This window comes from Euprymna scolopes, chromosome 32 (genome assembly GCF_053919585.1).
Source record: "Euprymna scolopes isolate OS-2025 chromosome 32, ASM5391958v1, whole genome shotgun sequence".
Lineage (NCBI taxonomy): Eukaryota > Metazoa > Mollusca > Cephalopoda > Sepiida > Sepiolidae > Euprymna > Euprymna scolopes.
This window is the reverse complement of record NC_136513.1, coordinates 91,823,781-91,841,101: the sequence shown is the minus strand read 5'-3', so window position 1 is coordinate 91,841,101 and position 17,321 is coordinate 91,823,781. Positions and strand designations below refer to the sequence as shown.

The 17,321-nt window shown below is 36.2% G+C and overlaps 1 protein-coding gene across 2 annotated transcripts in view; it reads left to right on the top strand.

Annotated features, from left to right (window-relative positions):
- LOC145256496 (uncharacterized) overlaps nucleotides 1-17,321 on the top strand; it is a 174,985-nt gene that overhangs the window by 20,515 nt on the left and 137,149 nt on the right. For both annotated transcript variants that reach the window (XM_080115447.1, XM_080115446.1), the window contains exons 3-5: nucleotides 1,107-1,193; nucleotides 5,679-5,754; nucleotides 12,072-12,097. In XM_080115447.1, coding sequence (XP_079971573.1) covers nucleotides 1,107-1,193; nucleotides 5,679-5,754; nucleotides 12,072-12,097 — 189 coding nt within the window. The remainder of the gene's footprint in view (nucleotides 1-1,106; nucleotides 1,194-5,678; nucleotides 5,755-12,071; nucleotides 12,098-17,321) is intronic.

Below are 17,321 nucleotides of genomic sequence, written 5' to 3'. Positions count from 1 at the left end.
TGCTTCTCTGACTGTACTAACATGCAAAAGTTTAAATGTAATGGAAACAGACATTTCGCTGTTCAACTCCCCATAGTCACGATCCCAAATAGTAGCCCTTACGTTCCAAATATCAATATGCCATGTCTGGGACGAAGAGGAGTTAAAAAGAGAATCAACGATGGGAAAGTATTTTCAAGATGACATGAGAATTTCAGAGTTTTCAAGATAAACCTAATGAAATCTCCTAGACTTTTTGGCTAGGATGAAAGTATAGTATCTGTTCTGATGATAAATGTATTCTGTCCTCAGTTAGAGCAGAAGAATTCCTTCTAGATTGAGGCAATTTTAATTTATTTTTCCAATCGAGAGGGCCCTATTTAGGAGAACTTAGTTTTCCCCATTCAGAACCGACTTTATGTCTAATTTTGCCCTTGTGGGGAGGCAAGTAAATAGAAACCCGAGTAAAATCTGGTGCTACCAGATGAGGCTGTCTGAAGATATTGGCTTCCTGAGACGAAATGCAGCTAACATTGATGCTTTTTGTTTTTCTACTTCCTTTTGCAAAACTTAATCATGTTCTGCAAAACCTAAAAACAAAAACAACAACCCACCTTTTCACCCTTTTCCACTTTCTCTTTCTATCTCCCCCACTTCCTGACTTGTTTCCTAACTTAAAATGTACCAAACATTAATAGTGTAACCCTTTTCCCTCTCCCATTGCAAAACTCATTCATGTTCTGCAGGGCAAGGAACAAAAAACAATAAAATCCACTATAAAACAACCAAACCAAACACTACAAACTAGCGATTGAAAATACAAAGAGCTTGAAGAATAAAAGCCTACAAAATAACTGGATCCAACTTGAATACTATTTCCAAAATAACTGGATTCGGCATTAAATAATCCGAAAGGGGTTGATATGTCGTAAAACAACCAAACCAAGTAAAAATCTTTAAAATGCTAATTTCTTTATAAATAATCCAAATTCATGTTACTTCGGACTTCCTATTATGTTATGGTTCTAATGCTAATATTTAAACTTTTAATGGAATTTTCCACTTTTCATCTTAGTCTAACCTCATGAGGAAAATACCGTTTATAACATTTTTTTTTTTTTTTTCAGGACACAACACGGAATTTAAAGACTCTTGATCACATGTTGGATACATATAAAGATGTCGGCCAACAACAAAGACAAGCGGTTGATAAGGTGAAGGCGTACACTATCTAATAACTTTTTCTCAATTATTTTTTCATATTTGTTTGAATTAGTCTTTCTTTTACTTTTTTTTTTCCTAAACATATTGCCACTTGGAACATAATTATTTTGGATTGTGTCTAACAAGAGATTGTGGACAATTGAGCAGCAAGATGTCTGTTCACATTACATTTAAACGTCTGCAGTTTAGTACAGACAGGGAAGCAAGAAACAAAGAAAGAATTCCAAAGTTTAGCAGTGTGGGGGAAGAACCTATTATGCTTTCCAGCATTTAAGAACCTCAACTATGAAGGGTTGGAATTTTGCTGCTTGTCAGGTTAGTCGGGTTAGGGTTAGTCGGAGGTATGTATATCGAGAAAGCAGAAGTGTTATGAGTTCGTTAGTATACATTCCATTAAAATACTTGTAAATCAGCCACAAAAAAGCGCAAGGCCATATTATTTGAGTGTTGTGAATTTGATATATGCAAGGAAGGTACAAGGCCATATTATTCGAGCACTATGAATTCGACATATTCAAGGGAGGCACAAGGCCATGTTATTTGAGCACTATGAATCCAATGCATCTAGCGAAGGTATCATGCTGTTATGTACTTATTCAATCGACTATACGAGAACTTTATCTATCTGGATATACAATCGGGGAAAAAGTTGGTAAAGAAATTGTCTTTCTTCTTTGTTTAATCGCGATATTTTTATCTGTTGGTCGGAAAACCTGTTGGGCTGTGAGTTCCTTCCAAAAACATAACTTGAGCTTTGAAGGACTTTAAAATTGTTGTGTCTCAGCACACATGGTGACTTACAACACTTTAACGGCCATTGTGACTTTCATCATTCCTGGTGAACCAAGTGCAAAAGAGATTAAGACAATTGCACTTAAGGGAACAGCGAGGATACTAAAAAGAGCTCTCGGTTGGTTTCAATAAAAAAGCGGGGCAATGTTGGCAGCTGGTTTGGCTGCCCCATACCCGGCATTACAATCTTCAAAGGAAGAAAAATAAAAAAAAAAAGAATTGTGCCCTGTAATTCAGAACTTTGATTTACCCTCCCCTCCCCCCTCCCCGTTTCTCATAACCATTGGGATGTTATTATTTCTCTTCTCCTTTTTCTCTTCTTCATTATTTGATTTATTTTACAAAAAATAAAATTATAATACATGTTTGTGTTTGGATCTGTGTTCTTATTCCATTTGCCTCCGCTTTCTATTTGTACATATCTCTATTAACCTGCCATTAACACTTTCAGTCACGACTCAGGGAATACAATTTCATTAGCCCATAAAGTTTGATGTCATTTGAAGATTTCTCCCCCATACGTTTTCAGATCATAGAGAGAGAGAGAGCTAGTTGGTGCATTTTCACTAGTAGGCTCCCCTACTCACCTTTGTGCAGGTTTTGGAATGAAAATGAAATTACACTAAACCATTTTTATCTTGAGAACTCCTCAATCTCACAAAAATACAAGCATTTTGCACCAACTGCCATTGCTGATTAGATTCAGTCACCCATACACTGTATTATTCTAGTTCATCTCTCTATTGTCACTGACCTAGCAGTAACATCACAGTATAATTATGACATTATTTTTGTTCCAACCTAATACTAAATTTGGATTTTGAACGAAGCTTAAACTTTGATCCTAGATGGAATAGAAATATACTAAATTTTGACCTTGAGTGAAGCAATACTAAAATTTGATCCTACTTGGAGTTGAGCAATACTAAACTTTGATCTTGAGCAAAGCAATACTAGACTTTGATTCTGGGTGAAGCGGAGAGGTATTAGGCTGGTGCAAAAATAATGTCGTTTTTTTTACATGAAAAACATCAAAAAACAACATTATTTTTGCATCAACCTAATGCTAAATTTTGATTTTGAACGAAGCAATATTAAACTTTGATCCCAAGTGGTGGAGTAGAAATATACTAAATTTTGACCTGTAGTGAAGCAATATTAGACTTTAATCCTGGGTGGAAGGGAGAAATACTAAATTTTGATCTTGAGTGAGACAATGCTAGACTTTGATACTGGGACCGGAGAAATAATAAATTTTGGTTTTGTAATAAAGTAATACTAACTTTGATCCTGGCTGGAGACGAGAGATACTAAATTTTGATCTTGAATGAAGCAATACAAGATTTTGATCCTATGTGGAGTGGAGAAATACTGAGCTTTGATTTTGAGTTAAGCAATACTAGACTTTGGCCCTGGATAGAGCGGGGAGATACTACACTTCGATCTTGGGGAAAGCAGAAGGATATTTGACTTTGAGGACAGGCAAAATAGAAAGATACGACACTTTGATTCCAGGAAGAGTCTACTAACACTAAACTCTGCCCCTATGCAGAATACTTGATAGCTATGCAAATAAGTTTTTATTTTATTGAGGTGTTACAAGAACAGGTTCCGCTCAACATCTGCAATAACCTATAGAATCGTTAATAAATTTAAAATCCTTTTTGCAATTCAATCATATTTAGTACAAATAAACTTCATTCTATGCCTGACTTGTCCACCAAGTTTTAGTCATGGATTTTCAACAGTCTTTGTTTTATCATTATTCAGTACAATTGGAATACAGCATGCAAAATTGTCCATAACTCTCATTTCTTTCTTGGCACAAACCTGATTTTGGCTGCAGTGGCCTTTTTCAGTTCAGAAATAGTTTTGAGATGGATTTGATAAATGTTAGTTTGAGTTAATACCACACATAAAAATCTAGGGGGTTATGGTCCGGTAAGTGTGAAGTCTATTTAGAATCATACCTTCTATCAATGAGATGACCAGCACACATATCATTGAACCTTTATAAAACAAACAATTAATATTGAACTGCATAATTTCTATAAAAGCCTTTGTTTGTTCATCGGTTTGTCACTTTTTATTTTCAAATCATTTTAATTGATCTGTCACGCATAAATTTGACACGCATTTTCTTTGGGTGATCACACTAAAATTTTAACTTCAATCTTGCTTTGATCAGACTGATTTAAGTTTAAGTAGTATTTTCGTTGGTCTTAAATATAATGTTTGTTGGTTAGTTTAACTTCAGTGCAAATTAGCATTTCCGTTGGTCAGTAACGCTTAAGATTGGATTAACATGTTCGTTGTTTGGTTCCACATAAGTTTGAAATAGCATTTTTATTGGTCTGTAACACAAAGTTGAATTAAAATATTTGTTCATATTATTTGAATTTTTCAGACTACTTTACTCGTCTTGAGTTTTCTTTTCACAACGTTTTGGTCAATGTAACCTCTGATTTTTTTCGAGTGTATCTTTTTTTTTTTTTTTTTTATTCAATTTTCACCCCAAACAAGACACAGTGCCACTTTGAAGCAGGGGGCTACTATAAGGGACTTAATTAGCAGGGTCATTATGAAGGGAGATGAGTAGAAAGATGTTTGTTAACATTACACTTGAACTTCTGCATATCATTGCAGTTGGGAAAGCAGAATCCCGGAAGGGAGTTCCAAAGACCCGCAGTTCTGGGGAAGAAACTATTGGAGTAAAAGGCTTTCTTGCACCTAGGGATCTCTACTGTAAAGGGATGAGACTTAGTAGCTTGTCGGGTTTGTCAGGGGTAGTTACGTCGGGGAGGTACAAGTGTTTGCAGTTCGTCAGAGCATTCACCATTAAAGTATTTGTAGAACAGGCAGAGGGATGCAACATCTCGTCGATGGGACAGAGGCTGAAGCCTAGATGACAGTTCAGGACCTATCAGGTTGGCGACTCTCTTTTAAACCCTGTCCAGGAGCGAGAGACAAGCAGCAGATGCACCAGCCCAGATGTGACAACAGTACTCCATACAATGGCGAATGGTTGCCTTATAGAGGTATAGGATACTGTCAGGCGTAAGTAGTTTTCTAGCACGGTAGAGTTTAATCATATAAACTCTGGAATGTTACTGTCGAACTCGGGAATTTGGACAGAATTTCGAAGGGAACCCTTTATTTATTTCAAGGGAGTAACATGCTGTTGTTCTGTCAGACATGACTGGATAGAGATGCTGAGTAATTTGCAATTGTATTTTTCGGTCGGCTACACTAAGAATTAAATCTTCAACCTTCAGTAGAATATCACTTTTACAATTGATTTTTCAAGGACTCTAACCACTGTGCTACGGGTCCTGTGAAACGCTGTGAAAATGACACTCAAGATGAGAACAGTAGTCCAAAGAATCCAAATAATATGAATAACCCACCCTCATCTAAAAAATTCAGAAACATAAAATATTCGTTGTTCAGTCTTACATATCATCGAACCTTCATAAAAACAAAGACTGCTGCACATTTATGGTTGAAACTTGGTGGACAAGTCAGGCATTGTATCAAATATGGTTGGATTGTGAATTTTGTAAACGATTTCATGTCTGTGAAGGAGGGGGGGGTAATCCACTTTTTTTTTTTCTAACGAAGCATTTGTTTGGAATTCTTACATGATTTTGAATTGCTATTTTTTCTTTTTCGTCCGTCCACAGTTGAGGAAAGATCTCGATGACACATGTGAAGAAATTAAAGAAGAAAAATATAGACAAGCCAGTTTGCCAAGATCAGGTAAAAAAATTTTAAAAAAATATATGTAATTCTGATTCAAATGCGATGGATGGTGCTCATCTGCATATGATTCAAATGTTATAGTGTCTTTAGTGTTTGTTTGTCTTCAAATATTGTGATTGGTCAACAAAAAAGAAATAATCAGATTACACATTACTAGGGAAGGAAGAAGAGCATTTAAGAAACCAAAATGCATTCTGGCTTTGCTCAGGATTATTCAACCTCTTTGTTTGTATTTATGTTGGGCATCTATGCTAGTCATCATCATCATCGTCATCATCATCGTCAGCGTCATCATCATCGTCATCATCATCAGCAGCAGCAGCATCAGCATCATCGTCGTCATCATCAGCATCATCATCGTCATCATCATCATCATCGTCATCATCAGCAGCAGCAGCATCGTCATCATCATCATCGTCATCATCATCAGCAGCAGCATCATCGTCATCATCGTTATCGTCATCATCGTCATCGTCGTCATCACCGTCATCATCATCATCATCAGCAGCAGTAGCAGCAGCATCATCGTTGTCATCCTCATCATCATCAGCAGCAGCATCATCATCGTCATCATGATCATCATCATCGTCATCATCATCATCATCATCAGCAGCAGCATCATCGTCATCATCATCGTCATCATCATCAGCATCATCATCATCGTCATCGTCATCATCGTTATCATCATCATCGTCATCGTCGTCATCATCATTATCATCATCATCATCATCATCATCATCTTTCAACTGTAGTTGAGATGATGGAGTTCACACGCTCACGCAAGATATACAGTGTGGGCCAAAATAAGGGTCCTATCTTTAAATTTGAATAACTTCCACAAAATAAAAGTTAAACTCACCAAACTTTATGTGTGTGTAGACTGACCCTTCCGAGATTTTTTTGAAATAAACAAAACAAATTTTGGCCGAAAAACACTTCTTAAAACTTACATGAATTTATGAATTTTTAAAAATAGGACCCTTATTTTGGCCCACCCTATACCAATCTTGCAAGACTGCTTCCAGGTCCCGCCTCTCAACATTGGCATCCCTTGCAATGACATCTAGGTATGTGTGCATTCTACTTCTGGGTTGGGTAGTAGGGAAGGAATAACTTCATTAAAGATCTATAACAATGGCCTGCAAACTGAACACGTCTTGCTTTGACAATAGATGTTGCAGAAGGAAGTTTTTTTTTTTAGTTTTTTTTTTATTACATTTTCACCCCAAACAAGGCACATTGCCACTTTGGTGTAGGGAGCTACTACCAGGGGCAGCAACTACTGGGGCACTATGTTGGGATTTGGGCAGCAAGATGTCGGTTCACGTTACACTTGAACTTCTGCATGTCAGTACAGTTAGGGAAGCAGGGACCTGGAATAGAATTCCAGAGTCTAGCAGTTCTGGGAAAGAAACTACTGGAGTAGAAAGATCTTTTACATCTAGGGATCTCTACTGTGTGGGGGTGGGATTTAGCTGTCTGTCGGGTTTGTCGAAGGTTTGTTATTTGGTCGGATGAATGCTCCATGAGAGATTTTGGGCTCTCAGGTATTTGCACCATTCATTTCATTACTAACTATCCCGACCCGACTTTGCCCAGAATTATTTAAGCTAAATCAGTATTCATGTAATACATTTATTTATTTCAATACAAGTTTCCTTGTTTGTTGTATTTATGCTATTTCAGTACTAGCTTTCCCGGGGATTATTAAAACTAAACTATCGTGACTTTGATTTGTGGAAAAATAATCAAATTAAAACTAGTCTAAAAAAAAAAATTTCTTTTTTAATTCACACAAATAACAAAGGAGATAATATCACCAAAATGTGGCATCCTTATGCCTGTTTTACAAGTACTTTAATGAAATGTGCTCCAACAAACTCAAAGCATTTGTTCTTCCTCGACATAAATACCCCAACTAGCACGAAAAGCAGCAAAATCACACCCCTATATTGTTGTCGGGTTAGGGTTCAACTCAAATAGTTTTTTCCCTCAAACTGCTAGACGTTGGAATTTCCTCCAGGGTCCCTGCTTGCCTGACTGTACTGACATGCAGAAGTTCAAGTATAATGTGAACAGACATCTCGCTGCTCAACTCCCTGAATAGTGTCCCCGTAAACTTTGTCCCAAATAGTAGTCCCTTACATCAAAGTGGCATTGTACTTTGTTTGGGGGTGAAATAACAACAAAAGAAAAAAACGTAACCATGGTACTTCTCCATTTTAGTGCCCGTTGTGAAAAAAATGGAAAATGCCGAATTATAACGAGTGAGTCAAGAAAAAAAATAACTGCCGTACTATAACGAGCGAACGATTGATTCATTTTTTTCCTTGTTTTTTTTTTTTTTTTTATTGGAGAAACGCAATGAAACTCTGTCTTTCTTTTCTATTCTTGTTAAACTCTTTCCTTTCCTTCTTCTTTTTTTTCTTCCAGTTTTTAACGTCTGCTAGTTGACATCTCTCTTTGGCTCGCTGGTTATAATCCGGCGTTTTCCGTTTTTGGCACAGTGCCACTTAGATGTAAGGGGCTACTATTTGGGATATAATTTGCAGGGATACTATGTAGGGTGTGGAGCAGCAAGATGTCTGTTTACATGACACTTGAACTTCTGCATGTCAGTACAGTCAGGGAAGCAGGAACCCGAAAGAGAATTCCAAAGTGTAGCAGTTCTGGAGAAGAAATTATTAAAGTAGAAGGATTTCTAGAATCTGAAGATCTCTACTGTATAGGGGTGGAATTTTGCTACCTGTCAGCTGAGGGTGCTCTGGTTTTTATCTGGATCAGGTGGACAGAACAACAGGTGACTAGACTACAGTTCACATGAAGTTCTGCATGTAATAGAAAACCAAGTTCCCTCAAATTGTGTGCATCTTTGGGCGTGTTTCAAACTAAGGTCACGTCAATGCCACCTCACATCTTCGAAAAAAGACAGGCCCAATTGAGATGCATATTAGATTGAAAAGAAAGTTCTTACGGAATTTTTAAATTTTGATTTCAAATGATGTATTTTTCAAATAAGTTTTCGTTATAATACCTTTACTTTATATATTATTTTAAATAGCGTTTTTCGCTCTATCTATCTGTTTAAATTACAATCGTTTTAAAACAATTATGTCTTCCTTTCAGAACGTTGAATACAAGATGGAAAAAAAAAAGCAAATTCGCACAATTTTCTTATTTCGATTCAAGCTAGGCCGAAAAGCTGCTGAAACAGCTCGCGACATCAATGAAGCGTTTTGCCTAGGAACCAGTACTGACCACACAGTTAGGTGTATCAGAATTTTTGTAGGAATTTTTGGCACCCCTAATACGAAACTGCAAATAAAATATAAAAATTTCGTAATTTCTCTTTTAAAAGTGGGTTGTTTATTTTCTTTATGGATTATACTTCCAAAATAAACTATTAAAGTTGTATAAAAAGTAATAGAAATATATTTTTTTTTAAACAGTAATGAAATCAATTGAATTTTACGAGCTCAGTATTTTTCAATTTTTAAACTTTAAAAATCTATCAAAATTTTTCTATTGATTAAATTACAATCGTTTAAAAACAATTATGTCTTCTTTTCAGAACGTTGAATACAAGATGGAAAAAAAAAAGCAAATTCACACAATTTTCTAATTTCAATTCAAGCTAGGCCGAAATCTGCTGAAACAGCTCGTGATATCAATGAAGCTTTTAGTCCAGGAACAACTACTGAATGCACAGCACAATGGTGGTTAAGAAATTTCATGGTGGCAACGAGAGTCTTGAAGATGATGAGTGTAGTGGCTGGCCATCAGATGTTGACAACGATCAATTAAGAACCTTAGTTGAAGCCAATCCATGCACAACTGTTCGAGAACTTGCTTTTGAATTAGACATAACATATACAACGATTTCTAACCACTTGAGAGAGTTTCATAAATGGGTGCCTCACAAATTGAACAACCAAAAGAAATGCAGTTATGAAGTGTTATTACTCCTTCTTTTATGCAACAAGAATGCCCCGTTTCTCAACTGGGTTGTGGTTCGTGATGAAAAGTGGGTTCTTTATGACAATTGGCGATGCTCAACTCAGTAGTTAGAGGCCAATGAAGCTCCATAAAACTTCCCGAAGCCAAAGTTGCACCAAAAGAAGGTCATGCTGTTTGGTGGTCTGTGACCGGCCTCATCCATTACAGTTTTTGAATGCAGGCGAAACCATTACGGAGAAGTAGTACTGTCAACAAATGGATGAAATGCATCAGAAACTTCGACAACAACACCCAGTATTAGTCAACAGAAAAGGCACCATTCTCCTCCACAACAATGCCCGACCACATGTTGCTAAACCGACCATGCAGAAGTTGAACAAATTGGGCTATTAAACTCTGCCTCATCCGCCACACTCTCCAAACCTCTCACCTACCGACTACCACATTTTCAAGCATCTCGATAACTTTCTGCATGCGAAATGCTTCAAAAACCTACACAATATCAAGACTTCATCGCCACCAGAATGCAAGGTTTTAACATTACCGGCATAAACACATTTGTTTTGCATTGACAAAAGTACATATCTGATGGTGCTTATTTCGATCAATAAATTTTTGTTTGAGCCGATATATGTTCATCTGAATTTAAGAGTTAAAAAACCGAAAGAACTTTCTTGTCAACCTGATATATTTATAGTCTCTGGGTAAGTCCATTAGTCATGAAATAGGTATGAGGTGCCTCCAATAAGCTTCCAGATTTTTTTCATATGGGCACATTTTAGTGTTCTTTGAAGTAATCTCCTCTGGCTGCAATACACGTGTTGTACTATTCCAACAACTTCTGGAAGGCCCAATAGAAATCATCTTGTGTGAATGTGTCATCACAGCCTCTTTCATCTCTTCAATTGTCTCATAACGACAGCCACTAAGATTTTCCTTGAGTTTAGGGAATAACCAAGAGTCACAGGGAGCAAGGTCTAGACTATAGGGAGGGTGAGGATCTGTCTTGATACCCATGACGTCTTTTTTTCTGATCTTCTCTAAGCACCCTTGAGACAAACTTCACGCAAATCTTCCGCACCTTCAATTCCTCGTGAATAATTGTGTGTACAGTTCCCACACTGACATCAAACTATGCACTTATTAATTCTAAAGACACACGACGGTCCTTATCCATGAAATTCTTTATTTGGCCAATCAACTCTGGTGTTCTGACGTCCTTACTCCTCCCACACCTCATTATTCCTCACAGATCCCTTCCCTTCTTTGAATATCTTATGCCACTCCAAAACTGATGCCTGATTCATGATCCAAAAGCAGTCTGAAGCATTCCATACGCTTCTGTGGCATTTTTTCAAGTTTAAAACAGAATATCGTTCTTCTAAAGTGTCCTCACGTCCAAATTGCATTTTTTAAATTCACCAACTGTGACAATCAGGCTTTAGTAGGATGTATTCCAATTCCTACTGCAGCTGTTCATTTGAATCTGAAATCATGAAAATTGGTTAGTCATCTCATAAGATATATAGCAATAACATACTGAATTTTCAAGAATCTACGACAATTTTAAAAAGTCTGGAAACTTATTGAAGGCATCTAGTATATCAGCTTATACTCTCTAGTGTGGCAAAAGCTGTGAAAATGAGGGCTTACCGTTCAAACGACCTAGGTGTGCGTGTGTGCTTTGTCATCGCTGCGAAGCTAGGATAAGAAAAGAATTCCAAGATGGCGCCGACGGCGTTTTGTAATGGTATGATCTTGGAAACTCTCGCAAAATCTCGTGCATATATGCAAATCAGTTGGTCTTCGACAACTATAAATTCAGGTCGTTTTGGAAGGCAAGGCGAGAGGAAAGAACGGCCAGTTGGTAATTGTGTATGCTAGATCGTGTTGGTGACATGTCACCGTGTCTGTGTGTGTACTGATCGAACCGTTTTCCTGTCCCTTGCACATTGGACTTTGAATTGGTTTACATTGGACTTGCACATTGGACTTTGAATTGGTTTACATTGGACTTGCACTTTGGACTTTGAATTGGTTTACATTGGACTTGCACATTGGACTTTGAATTGGTTTACATTGGACTTGCACATTGGACTTTGAATTGGTTTACATTGGGCTTCAACTTCAAGTTCATTATCTATGAAATAGGTATATCAGCTTATATTTTGGGGGTAAGTTCATTATTCATGAAATAGGTATATCAACTTATACTCTCTGGGTAAGTCCATTAGCTATGAAATAGATATATCAGCTTACCCTATAAGATTATTGAATAAATTTTTTTTTTTTTTTACATCTTAATTTTATCTTTATGTAATTTTATCAAGTCTCTTTTTGTTTTTCTTTTATTCCAGGCCATAACAAGTACAGCCCAAGTAATGTAAGTGATTTTGCTAAAAATTTCTTTGCTCCCATACTGTCAACAGAAAAATAAAAATGAGTTAACAAATATCCTAGTTTTTATGATTTAGTGACAGCAACATGAACATTTTATGTTCTGACATATCACAAAATTATCATAAAAAAATAGAAAGAAAGAAAAAACAATCCATATAATATTTCTCCTTTAGTATAGCCGTGTTTTCGTATTTCATCTATTTAATATTGTGCTTGTTTCTTTATTAATTAGTCCATACATTACGCTTTGAAAAAATTGCAATATAATATTTTTGAAAGCCAAACTAATTCTAAATAAAAAAAAAAAACAAATTTGTGAAAATTAGCTTTAACAAGGCCAATCTGGCAACCTTGAACAATAATATGAAAGTAACCTCCCTTTGATATTTTCAAATATTATTATATTGTGATGTTTGTTGTAATAATGTGAGAAAGGAACTCACAGTAATTTCGACACGCAACGTTTCTTCACCAAAGAAAGAAGTCAGCAAAATGCTACGTAAAAACCGGAAATATTCAAAATAAACAGAAAAAAAATGAACATTGTCTGCAAAGAAGTGCTGGACTGAAGGAGTAAATCAAAGATTGTCTCTTGTGATGTGATTTATTATTTGTATTGAACTATGTAGCATAATATTACTTTCTAAGTACTTATTAGTATTCGTTAATTTATCTCATTTGGGTCAGTTCTATACAGTGGCATAGCTAGAGTAAACGTCACCTGGGCCGGTCTGCTCAAATGTCACCTCACTGACATTGTGTCACCTCTCCTTTGCTGTCACCTGGACTGCCTCCACTTAGATATGACACTTATATATATATATATATATATATATATATATATATATATATATATATATATATATATATATATATATATATATTTATTTACCAGTGGTGAAAAAAACGGACTAGAGCGCTCAATGTGTAGCCAGAGCTGTATATAGGAAATTTATTACTGTGAGTCCAGAATGAGTTTATATATTGTTTCAGCTAGAGGAAACTATATGTAAACTCATTCTGGACCACAGTAATAAATTTCATATATATATATATATATATATATATATATATATATATATACAATTTTTACTATAATAATTAAATACTTACAGACGCTAGTGTTTCATCCTTTTGTGAATCTTCAGTGCAGGGTATCATGATTAACACCAGATTTGAACCCAGCGACAGAAGTCATCTCTGGTTCCATTAGCAAGAACCATATCCACTTGGTTACCATTAACTGTGAGAGATGTTGTTGAATTTTAAACATTTATTTCATTAAATGTTTTTAACGTCAGTCAGAGTGATCTAGTCATTATATGTCGATCTGTGCGTAAGAACTAAATTGACCGACTTTTAATTCTAGTGAAAGTGCTCAACAATAAGAAACGATGACTATAATGCTCCTCATCTTGAGTTGAGCATATTGAGTAGTGATACATGAATTACTATTAGCATATAAAGCGATGCTCTTTGTGTAAACAAATCGAGCTTAGGTATTTTGGACAATGTCAAAACTCACGACTCGTTCAGCAACCACTGATAGCATAATGGTTAGGAGCCTTGACTGTCGTACAGACGGTCAGGTTTCAATCCTGGCTTGAGGTCTAGCCGCACTGATGACAGTACTGAATGTGGATGACTATATATATATATATATATATATATATATATATATATATATATATATAAAACCACTTAATACTTTTTCCAATTATTTTTCACAATTAAAAGAAAAAGAAACAAGTGTCATCAAAATATGTTTTAACAAAACATATTTGTTCATTAAATATGTTTCTCATTCTGTGGAATTTCCATGAGTCCTACTAGTAATTAATAAACCGTTGTATGCAATTATCTATATATCTATAAAAGTGTGTGTGTGTGTGTGTGTGTGTGTGTGTGTCTGTCTGTCTGTCTGTCTGTGTACCCTACCAAATAACTCTGTCAATTTTCGGTCTACAGACTCGAGATTTGACATAAGGGGTATTGAGATTTGGGAAAATCTTTTTAATCGGTTTTCGGCCATAAATTTGGCTGTTAAGGGATCAAAGTTCAACGATTTGACCTGCTCTGCTAATTTTCGGTCTAAAGACTTGAAATTTTAAATATAGATTACTTGGACAAGGATCTAACTTAATAACTTGATTTGACCCCAAAACAGTAAATGTTAAGGGGTCATAATTCGGGTCAAGGTTTTCAAAAATTGACCTCTGCAGTCTCTACCAAATTACTCAAGCAATTTTTGGTCTAAACATTTGAAATTTGACATAAAGTGTATTCACATATAGGGCAAGCTTTTTAATCGTTTTTTGCTGAAAATTTTTGGCTTCCAAGGGGTCAAAGTTCAAAAGATTTGACCATTGCGGTCTCTAGCAAACTCTTAAGCCAATTTTGGGCCTAAACATTTGAAATTTTACATAAAGGGTATTCAGACATGCAGCAAGCTTTTTAATCAGTTTTGGAGCAAAAATTTGGCTGGTGAGAGGTCAAATTTGACAGAGTTGACCTTTGCACACTCTACCAAACTCCTCTGCCAATTTTGGGTCTAAACACTTGAAATTTTAGATGTAGATTACTTGGACATGGGTCAAAATTGGGGTCAAAGTTAAAAAAAAAGTTGACGTCTGCGGTCTCTACCACCTTTTTTCTATGGTAGTTAAGGAAGCCTATTATATAGAAAGGCATTACCGTACATATTCACCCTTTTTAATATATGCATATGCACATAAAGTTATGAACAGTACATAGGGCCCGAGCAAAGCCGGGCAGAACAGCTAGTTGTAAAATAAACTATTTGTCAAAGATAAAGATTAAAGGGATCATCGTGTCATGGTAACATAATGTTACCATGTCCCCTTTTACAGTAAGATTTTGTTCCAAGTTCCCCACAGACAATTTTTTTTTTTTTTTCAGCCTATTTTATTTTTTTGGTTGGGGAGGATGGATTTTTCTCTACCTTACAAAAAGACCTTGTATTTAACTCTGCTCTCACGGAGAGGCAAATAATGTATTTCTTTTTTATTGTTGCCCATAATTCCCCCTATATCAAAACCAAAATCAAAAAAAAAAAATCTGTATGATATACATGCCTGTGATGAAACGAAAATATCAGATTCCAAAAATCAAGTAAATTGATCAAGTAGTTTTATTTTTAAATAAGGAAATCAAATTTTATGAGTATCTAAGAAGTGACTGCCTTGCCCACCATTTTGAAAAATACTCAAGAAACAAAGGGAGATAACTCAACAAACATATCTCATAGGATTAGCGAATCTCTCGACAGAGGCTACCTTTCTAGGGCAATTGCTCTTGACATATCAAAGACCTTTGATAGAGTATGGCATAAAGGTTTACTTCACAAGATCTCCATCTACGGTATAGCTGGAAATGTCTTCTCAATTATTAAATCATTTCTCTCTGATAAGAGTAGTGGTTGATGGTCAGAAGTCAGAAGCTCTTAGTATTAATGCTGGAGTCCCGCAGGGGTCCGTCCTGGGCCCTACTCTTTTCCTGATCTATATTAATGATCTTCCAAATCACATCCTTACATCATTCGTTGATATCTATGCTGATGACACTACTATCTATGGTAGCACATCTAAGACCGTAAACGACCAAGTTCTCTCTGATTCTCTCTCCTCTGATCTTGAGCAAATCGTTCAATGGGGAAAGAGGTGGCTTGTTACTTTTAATGCATCTAAAACCAAGCTTCTATCTTTACATCATCAACACTCTGATCCCCATCTGGCATTAATTGAAATGAATGGCTCTCGTCTTGAGGAGGCCTTGTGTTTTGACAAGCTTCTTGGCTTGACCTTTACTCCTAATCTTAAATGGAACACATACATTAAATCCGTTGCCAAGGCCGCTGGAAAAATGGTGGGATCCTTCTCTCGATCCAGTAGATATCTCACTGCTGATGCAATTCTCTATCTATATAAGAGCCAGGTACGTCTAAGGATGGAGTACTGTTGCCACATCTGGGCAGGAGCTGCTAGAAAGGACTTATCCTGCCTTGATAGAGTTCAAAATAGACTTTGTAGACTTGTGGGGGATGTCCTTTTCTCTTCCCTGCAACCTCTTTCTCACAGAAGAGATGTTGCGAGTTTGTCTCTACTTTATCGTTATTTTCATGGCAAGTGCTCGGATGAGCTTCATTCTATGATCCCCCCTCCCAAACTTTCACAAGAAACACCCGTCTAGCAGAAAACACTATCAATAATTCCCCCCACTCTTTATCTGTGCCTAAACCTAAACGTAGATTCCATGAATAAAGCTTCTATCTTAGAACTGCACGCCTGTGGAATTGTCTTCCTTTTTCCTGCTTTCTGGCTGACTACAATATGGTTGTGTTCAAGTCTAACGTAAACAAGTTTCTGATGAGCCGTTCCATATAAGTTAACAAATTTACCAAATTTCCATTACTAACGGTTACTATATTGTCCAATTGCTACTGTACACTCTTTAACCCTTATCCTCGAGTGACCTCTTGGTCTTGATAAGTGGTGATGCCTATGTAAAAAAAAAAGATTTCTTACTAGATTTATGTTGTAATGCCTACAAATTCTCATTAATCGCTTAAAAATTATTTTCTTTATAAAAATTTGTTTAACTCATTGGTCAAGTGGTCTTCATCAATTTGCTGTTTTTGCACATTCATATATAATACAGCTTCCCATACCAGTAACTTCTTTCCAAGAACTGTAAGCTTGTGTAACTCATTTCCTGCTGACTGTTTTCCTCCTACGTGTATCCTTAATCTGTAATGTTGTCCAGGAACCAACACGTTGTAACCTCAGTCACAAAGTATACAAAGAATAGAAAAACTTCAACTCGTTTATTTTTTGTTGTACAACATTTATTTCCTCTTCCAACACACATGACTTCTCATTAAGGCAGGAGCTGCTAGAAAGGACTTATCCTGCCTTGATAGTTCAAAATAGACTTCGTAGCCTCGTAGATGTCCTTTTCTCTTCCCTGCAACCTCTATCTCACAGAAGAGATGTTGTGAGCCTGTCTCTGCTTTATCGTTATTTTCATGGCAAGTGTTCGTCTTAGCTTCAATCTATGGTCCCCCCATACCAAATGTTCATGAGAAACACCCGTCTAGCAGAAAACACTATCAATAATTCTCCTCACTCTTTATCTGTGCCTAAACCTAAATGTAGATTCCATGAACAAAGTTTCTTTCTTAGAACTGC